The sequence below is a fragment of the Amblyomma maculatum genome, chromosome 3 (assembly GCF_055883805.1).
Source record: "Amblyomma maculatum isolate TAMU_Amacu chromosome 3, ASM5588380v1, whole genome shotgun sequence".
NCBI lineage: Eukaryota > Metazoa > Arthropoda > Arachnida > Ixodida > Ixodidae > Amblyomma > Amblyomma maculatum.
The window spans coordinates 98,749,850-98,758,761 of record NC_139346.1 but is presented as its reverse complement, the minus strand read 5'-3'; the positions used below and the strand labels follow the sequence as shown (position 1 = coordinate 98,758,761).

At 43.6% G+C, this 8,912-nt stretch overlaps 1 protein-coding gene across 1 annotated transcript; it reads left to right on the top strand.

The window, feature by feature from the left end:
* The first annotated feature begins 5,506 nt into the window (after positions 1 to 5,506).
* On the top strand, positions 5,507 to 6,173 carry LOC146195396 (myb/SANT-like DNA-binding domain-containing protein 3). Its single transcript, XM_084596228.1, has 2 exons — positions 5,507 to 5,774; positions 5,874 to 6,173. Exons 1-2 carry the CDS (start codon positions 5,507 to 5,509, stop codon positions 6,068 to 6,070), a joined length of 465 nt encoding a protein of 154 aa, XP_084452354.1. The 3' UTR covers positions 6,071 to 6,173.
* Positions 6,174 to 8,912: the final 2,739 nt, after the last annotated feature.

The window sequence follows — 8,912 nt, the reverse complement described above, 5'->3', positions numbered from 1 at the left end:
TTTTTGGCGGCTCAGCCTCTGTTATTATGCTTTCTTTTGCTTCACTTCCAACTACCCCTGCGCACAGCGCCCTCGCAGACCTCCTGAAGAAACTGCAACCCTGCCTGCCAGGCGCCAGCCAATCTCTGTTCCCACCTTTCCGTTAACATGGATGCCATCTCTCTGAAAAACACTGCCAATTAACATGCTCTATGCACATCCTCGTTTCCCTCAACCACTTCGAAACGGTTCTCCATGCTTACATTTCTTATGTCCTGATTAACTGTCATCACGTACTTTTCAAGTTTTGTGTTCGTTCCTAGACCTCTGGTACTGTGCATACAACTATCTGCGCTTGCTCTGTTATCGCCGTGATATGGTAACCCTCTTAGCTAAACTTTTCACACTCCTGTAGCGTCACCATTTAGGACATCGTTCAGCCCCACGGCTACTATCACTATATTGTGCTCTACGGAATTTTTCATGACCCTATTTTTACTCTGTTTCCGCACTGCGCTCATTATCATCCCTAGGAAGGTTTCAACTAACACTCACTTATCACACTTTACACGTTCCATCATATCTGGCCTGCACCTGCTCATGTTGGAATACCCGGCGATAAGCACTTGGGCATTCTCATCCTCCCAACCATTGTCTCCTGCTTTCGGCTATCTGTGTCATTCTCACTGGGAATTTATATCTTTCTTACTTCTTCGTCACATCCACAAAATATCAAACCATAAGCGCTATCAAAAATGTGCATTATATTGAAATGTAATGGAGAGCAAAGCTGAAAATAAATAGAGCATAAAATAAATGCATGTTCATCTGAACATTTGTCAATTCACTGGTTCGGCCTCCTATCACGTGTAGAATAGCTATAAATAGCAGTGATGCCGTCCTCGGAAGTCCTTTAAAACGTTCAGTTCTCCAGAAAGGACAGATCAGGGTCAGGAATTGGAGCGTCCGGTGGCAGATCAGATACGTCGGCGAAAAGCCAGTCCCAGTCCACGGGTTCCTCATTTTCAGCAGGTTTACGCTGAGTCTCTTGTTTTGCCTCCTCCTTCACCTCTGTCCTATCCGTGCTGGCCCTTTTAAGCTTCAGTCGCAGATGACTCGGTTTCACGACGCAGGTCCACGTTCCCGAAGGGCAGACATCATCACTTTTTCCTAACTTCCAATATGGCTTGAAGGTTTTGGTTTCCTTGGGTGACTCTGCGGAGTGGGAAATGTTAACAATAAGATCCAGGATGAATTTTAGTACTTTAATCAACAGTAATAAAGAGATTTGCAACACTGGAATGGCCAAAAAATCATTTCTTGTTCACCTAATGTAACAAGCAACTATGAGAATATTCGCTGGTAATGAGTGGAGTTCAGAAAGTGGTTAGTATAGACTATTCCTAAATAAGAAGTGCATGTTTCATGGAGTAAGAGAAACGAGACATGGCACTGTTTCTTTTCGAGCCGACACCGTACTGTATTACGTCGCATAAAATTTCCACGTGTTTCTCTAATAAAGGAGGGCGCTTCAAAATTAACGATTTAGACAGTGCTGTGCATAAGTGCTGAATGCCGGTCAGTTGGACACGGCCAAACTAAGCTATGAACTCTTATGACTATTGGTTTCCACGAACAAAATAACAGTATAACCATGGTGAATTGCTTTAAAAGTGCTACAATTCAGTGTCATACTCACTACGTAAGCAAAGAGAACAAAAAATGGTCGGCCAACGAGTAATCTGCAACCAACACACGATATTTGGAATTTTTGATTGAATTATTTCGCACAAGAAGAGAGCCAACTGCCACCGACCCAAACAAAGCATAGAAAATGTTTAGTTAATTATACCAATATGAAATATTATTTGACCATGCGTCACTCCATGACGGGTACGAAGAAAGGACGCTCAGTCTTTATTTATGCATGCACTCAGCAACAACTTATAAACTCGCTCCATTCAAATTGCTTAAAAATATTACTTAATGGATAACAAATTTATGCTGTGTTATCCTGTATCGACCGCACTGGATGCAACTAATGTAAACTGAAAGCAGAGACTAACCTTAATATTGGTCCCGAATCCTTCTTAGGCTCTTCGATTTAGTTTGAGTTGGGACTTGTTTGCTAAAGTTAACATCAGCTGTTTGGTTAGCTGGAGAAATAGGGGGTTCCATGTTCATTCGAACTGCCGAAAGACACACAGTTCCACTAGCAGATGTCGCAGACACATTCATAAGCTGCCGAAACTTCAACCAAGCTCACTCAGCTTCACACGCAGACTGACACTTTCGGGACGTGGAAACGCTAGTTGTAGCAACGGATATTAAGTGGCAGCCACACCTTCACCCCACAATGGTCAACCTGGTGACCAACGAACACAGAGATAAGAAGGCACGTGCAGCTAGCCCTACTGAGGTGGTATTCCTCTCGCCCATTCAAGTTACTAGGGTCATATATTAGCAGAACGTACCCTTTCTATCTCTTTTGCCCTCCCAGGGGGTCTGTAATGTTTTTACCTGGCTCTTGGCTTGGGCCTTTTCACAACAGAGTAGGCGGTATGGGTTGGAAGACGAGCGGTCTAGCAGGTACGCACACGAGCAAAGTGAAAACCAAACTGGAGGTTGCTGAACGCCTGAATTGCGCATCAGATATTTTGTTTTGAAATCACAAACGTGACTAAAAAATGCGTGTCCTTTCAGTCTTTTGTTTTTCAGCCTTGCACTTTTATTGTCATTGTAGGTACGTATTGAGCTCCTACAATTCAACAGTGGATGGTCCACAGACAAGCCATATAAGAAAAGCAGTATGGAACTTAACCCCTGAGTGCAATTAATGATTACAATCGAGATACGCTAAATTGTACCCCAATAAAAAACAGTCAGGGTGTGCGAAACTGTAGCACATGTGGAAGTATCAGGATTCGAAGGCCTTAGAGTTTTGTGCAAGCATTCTTACATCTAATGGCTTTTACACGCCTAAGCTACAGTAAGAACTCCTGACAATACTGTCCAGACACTTAGTTGTGTTCACCAAGGCAGCTTTGCTCAGATAAGCTTTTTTGGCATACTTGCTCGTTATTTCTACTATTGCATCAATGATCAGATTTTGTCGCAGATTAAATGATATCCACATAAAACCCCATTGCTCCATTCATATGCTACGCGGTTACCGCGCTGTCACTTCGGTGATCAAATTTGAATACGCTTCCAAAAACATAACTGTAATGGACAACTGTAAATATTTCATGCGCAACAACCTCTTATTTCAAACAGATTCTGCAAGAAGCTGCCTAAATTCAACACAAGGCATGTTCAATTCACTCCGCACGCAATACGAAAGAAAAGATGTACTGAGGTAGCAGACGAAAGGCGTCGGCGAAAATGCACTCTTTGTGCTTAGCCAAACCTGAATATGTATTTTCTTGAGTAAAGGTTGAGGAAAAGTGCATAAACATAAAAAGAAAAGCTTTCTCAAAGCAAATACCGAGTCCCATGGACGACTTCTTATGCTAAAATCTCGGAAAAAAAGACGATGACTTACCTTCGGAGTCCTCTCGCGGCCTTTTATGACTAGCGTGTTTTCCGCCTGTGGCGGGTCCCGCATCTGCAGCCCGTGATTTCGTGCCAACCGCGTCAGCTGCCGCTGCCTTTTCCATTTGTATCCCACTCATATTCGCGCAGTTACAAGCAGTGTTGTTGGATTCACCGCAGAATCACCCGTTTAGGTAGTCTATGGCCTTAACGGCTGCCCGATATTGCTGCCAATTTTGCGTTGATCATAGACAGAATCCGTTTTCGCCACAGTGAAATGCACACTACAATACACCTGCAGCAAGTGCAACCGAACTAAAGCTGCTTCTCCTGGTCAAGCAGATCAATCAAGGGGAAATGAGGGTGCTCGTTAAATTACATGAAGGAAAGAAGCCAACAGTCGGCGAGGCCAAGGAAAGCGTTGGGGATGGTACTTTGTTTTTTTTTTTTAATGTTTACTTGGATAATCACAGAAATTAGTAATGTAATATGTTTTTGGGAAAGATAATTAGACAGAAAGTAGAAGAAAAAACAACGTGCCGATGGTGGGATCCGAACCCATAAACATATTACATTATCTTATCCATATCCATATCTTTCCCATAAACATATTACATTACTAATTTCTGTGATTATCCAAGTAAACATTAAAAAAAAAAGACAAAGTACCATCCCCAACGCTTTCTTTGGCCTCGCCGACTGTTGGCTTCTTTCCTTCTCCTGGTCAAGTGATCCATATGCTACCGGAGGTGGTACTAAGAGTGGGAGGCGAGAGTATCTCGGATCTCATGAATAAGCTGCATTTTGAGCGCACAAAGAACCTAGTTGCGGGTGGCAGCGAGAACGATAAGGAGACACATGTGGAAGGTTTTATTCTAAGAAACATGAACATGAGCAAAGAATTTCAAGAAACCTGTTGAATTGAGGTCAACCTACTTTTATGCTTTACTTAGAAAGTATGCTGCATCTTTCTCCTCTCTGTGCGTCTGGCTTTTAATTTTTTTTTCCCTATCCCTCTGAGTTAAATACTTCTAAACACTTCTTTCTAACCAAAGAGGGCCTTTTGTGTGTGCATGTGTAAACAGGGGATAGATACCATAAGTAAGATAAGAGCTAGGCCTTCAGCTGAGAGGTAAGTGTTGAGTCATCGAACTCACAGGCGACCTCAGCACACTTGAAGCATTTCCTGTTTACACTGACATCCAAGAAAATACATTGGCAGGGAACTTGCTTTCTAGTCCATCCCACATTTGTAGAAAGTGGCATTGCCACACGGGCAAAATATGGTTGACCGCTGTTTTCGACCACCTTGCATTGCGTGCGGCAACTAACGCAGTATTCTTTGGCAAAAAAGAAATCCAACCTATTCTGGATTATCGTAGATATACCTGTTTGTCGGTACCGAAGTAGCCAAGTAAGCATTTTTAGCGATGTTATAATTCCTAACTTGACAGAGGTGGTTTGAACTGACTGTCTTTTTCAGCTTAAATTCAAATCAATTACACCTTTCTGTCTAGGTCTTTCCGCCAAGCCTTACCGCCAAACTCTGAAAGCTTCCTTTCCGTCGGCCTACTCATAACCTTATGCGAGGCCTCCTTTCCGCATGTTTTTGATCTAGGAAGCCAGCGTACTCTGAAAGCATCCCTCACGCCTCCTCACGTAAGGAACGCATGCCACGCGTCTGCGTTTGAGGGTAGCGCCAGAAGCTTTACTCGAACGCTTTTATTCAATAATAAAAATGCACTTTGTTGCACAATTTTTCATTTAATTACTGACATACAGGCGTGTCGCCTTTTTCTTTCGATTTCGTTTACTAAACGTGAAACATTGCTAAAGGGGGCCGCCAGCTGGCGGCCGTCTATCAACACTGGTGAGTCGAGCCGATGTCAACTCTTTGCGCTGCAAGTACACGACCTGTGCACGTCGCCACGCCGCTCCAGCGTTTTTTTTTTTTTTGGATCACTACCTGAACTCACCACCGAAGGAGACGACCATGCCTGGCAAAGCATACTTTACAGAGGAAGAGAAGAACCTCTTGACGGAGCTCATCCGACAGCGCAGTTCTGTGATCGAAAACAAGCGTACGGACTCTGTTTCGCTCAGCACGAAAAGCAAAGCGTGGGAGAGACTTTGCGAAGAGTTCAACAGTAGGCCCTTCGTACGCCCTCGAGAGCCGAAGCAGTTAAAAAAGTTGTGGGACAACATGAAACAGCGGTGGAAGCGAGAGAAATCGAAGCAAATACGAGACGTCATGGCGACAGGTATGTACTACATACGTACTAAAGTACGTTTTTCGCCTCTTCCGCGTAGCCGCCACTACTAGGCCTGTTTTATGCATGTACTATATGCATACATTGCAGGAGGCGGTCCACCCCCACCACCTATAAAGAATCGGCTGCCGCAAGTTGAAGCAGCTGTACCGCACCTTGCCGTGCGCATACCTAACTCTTACGACAGCGACCGCCCGCTGGAAACTAGACCATCGGCATCCGTTGCCGAAATACTGGACGGCATGCTGCGCGACAGCGCACCAGATGACAGTGACGAAGGTGCGTAATTTTTTTTTAATTAGAAGACTTGCCGTGTGGCATAAGATGGGGTAAGTCGTGTAGGCTTTTTTATCAGGGAACGTAAACTTCATTTGTCAGATACGCTGTGGAACGAAGTAGGCTGCTCGCGCGAGAGTGCGTTCTCTCAAATATTCCAAGGTGCCTGCAAACTTCTCGCTACTGTTGAAATCATGAACGTCGCGATAACTGTATAGCAATCAAGTTCGGTATGCAAATGGTGGAATTCATTTTTGTTCCCAAAAATAAATTAATGGTACAAGTTGTCCCCACGAAGTCGTTTCCACAAAATCTAATGAATCGTTTGCCTCACTGCTGCAATATCTATGCTTGTATTTGTTTGCATTAACATAAGATGCGTTATATTTTGTTTTTGTGCCACTATACCATAATGGTTATCTTGACTGTACCCCCATACTGTATTGCCAAACAGGAGCTGTAGGTAATGTGCAAAAAAAATGCGTACCGTTCTGTTCTGCAACTGGGTTGGGAGTTGCACGATTACTGATTGCTGATCTGCGCTGCGTATGTTTCAAAAGCAGCCGCTGCTGCTAACCTATATGTACTTTAACCGTTGGCAGGTCTCATTATTGCTGTATTTTATTTTTCATTTCGAAGTATGCTGAAAGTCCATCAGACAAAACAGCAACTCTTGCACATACTTACTTTATTTCATGTAACATATATGTGGATTTCATGTCGGAAGTATTTTTGGTTTTGCTTTTTGCAGAGCCAACACTGGAGCACAGCTCAGGTGATGTGGCAGCTATGCAGTACATGGTGCACAGCTCAAGTACACCACCCAGGGAAAGTGAAGATAGAGCAGCAGATGAGCCTGGAACCACAGGGCCTGAAACAACGGTGCATGGAACAGATGCATCTGCACATAACCAAAGGGCAGCAGCTGAACCAAGTGTGCAGCGTGCCCGTGGAGGCAGGCTAGCGCTGTTGCAGCAGACGCTTGACAACGAGCTTGAGGCTCGTCTTGATGCTATAAGGAGCGAAAAAAAAAACACACAAAGAACCTGAACACAGGGAAAGGCTTCGGCGTCTCACAGAGGAGCATCAGAACAGAATGAGCAACATGAGGGAACAGCATGCTGATGAGAGGAACAAGCGCAAGGTGCTGCATAAAATGCAGCTTCGCATTTTAAAAGAAAAAGAAAATGTGCAGAAGCTGAAGCAGGCTGTCCTCAGGGAGAAGCTGCAGGCAGATGACTCCAAATAGCAGAATTCTAATTTCGCACTCTTGCAGTGAGGACTATGGACAGCAAATTTTAGCTGAGTGTTTGTTTTCAGATGATGCGTTAGATATTGTAATACATGGATGGATGGATCACCAAGAGTCAGTTGCCTACAACTGCAAAATAATTAAATTTCTTCTTGATGTTGCTTTGGTTTCATTAACTGAACGATGCCTGTGACACGAAGTCGGTGTTTAGTCACGAGAAATGAAACAATGAATCACTGTAGCTAAAGGTGAACAACATGAAGTAGTGGCTCAATTATTTTTTACCATTTCTAGATGAATTCCTTGTGGTCCATCAGCTCTAATGCCAAACGCATACTTGAAATAAAACATACAAGCAACAATTTGGTGACCTATATTATTTTAAGCATCATGCTCAAATACAATCACGAGAATGTAGTTACTGCCATAAGTACATTCCACCAGAGATGACAAACATAATCCTCAACTTTAATTTTATTTTGCAGGCGACTAGTCAATTATTTAATTTTTTTATGTGTTTCGATGTCACCTGTGCTTGTGGGCTTATAGCCAATGTGTGCTTGCACCCTATAGGAGCACGATGTGGTAACAGTTGATGCTGCATGCCCATGGAGACGAGGATGCGACAATGTGACAAATGACAACAATGCATGTGCCAAGAGCAGTGCTTGCAACTTCATTATGAATCCACAAAACATGCACAGTTTCTGCGCGTAACTCTTTCTTTTGTTTGCTCAGTGTGTTTTTTAAATGTGTTCAAGTTCCAATAAAATCTTTAAACTAGTGCTTTCAACAATGAGACTCCATTTGCTTTTCATTGCAACACAACAAAGCTTTATGCACAGCACAGTTGGCATGCTGTATTTTGCTGAGGACTGTCTCTGCCTGACTGAACAGATACACACTGTTTGGGGCTGAAACATAAGAGATAGCTTTTTCAATCAGTAATGTATTGCTGACAGTAATGGCTTTACCTTTGTACAGAGTCCACTCCATCATATCAGTGCCCAGAGGAAAAGCACCGGCGAATGAGGCAGCTACGGGTTTGTGTACCCAGAACTGCATCGGATTCCTCTGGGGTGTAATTTTCACCCAGGTCGGGGTCTTCCTCTTTAGGACCTGGGCAAGGGTCTTTCATTGCACATGCAATGTTGTGCAAAGCTGCACAAGCTGTTATAATGGCTGCGGACCGGTCAGTGGCCGTCAGCAGCTTTGCTCTTAGGCATGCGAAGCGCCTCTTCCAGACACCAAAGGCCCGTTCCACGGTATTTCTGGTTCTGATCTGGCTTGTGTTGTACCTGTTAGGCAGAAAGTGTGCAAATAATTTATTAGAAACAAGAAATCTGTTTTAGTGCAAATTCATTCATGCACACTTACCTCATACATGTTCAACTTCAGTAAATGCGAGGAATCAAGTTGTTTCCCAGGCACCATTTTTTTTAAATGTGTCTCTACATCTACTCTCTTTCTGAGAATTCAACGAGTGTTCTCTTGCACCCCATTATCATATCACCACATACCTCTTTGCTGCACTTGTTCGAGGATAACTCAGAGGTGGCATCAGAAATGGTAGACAGGCATAGCCCTGGTCTCCAAGGAGA

What these genes read in the sequence shown, in the direction of transcription:
- LOC146195396 (XM_084596228.1), top strand. Translation starts at nt 5,507, where the DNA reads ATGCCTGGCAAAGCATACTTTACAGAGGAAGAGAAGAACCTCTTGACG. An exon ending in ACGAGACGTCATGGCGACAG is followed by an intron (nt 5,775 to 5,873) that starts GTATGTACTACA and finishes CATACATTGCAG; the next exon opens with GAGGCGGTCCACCCCCACCA.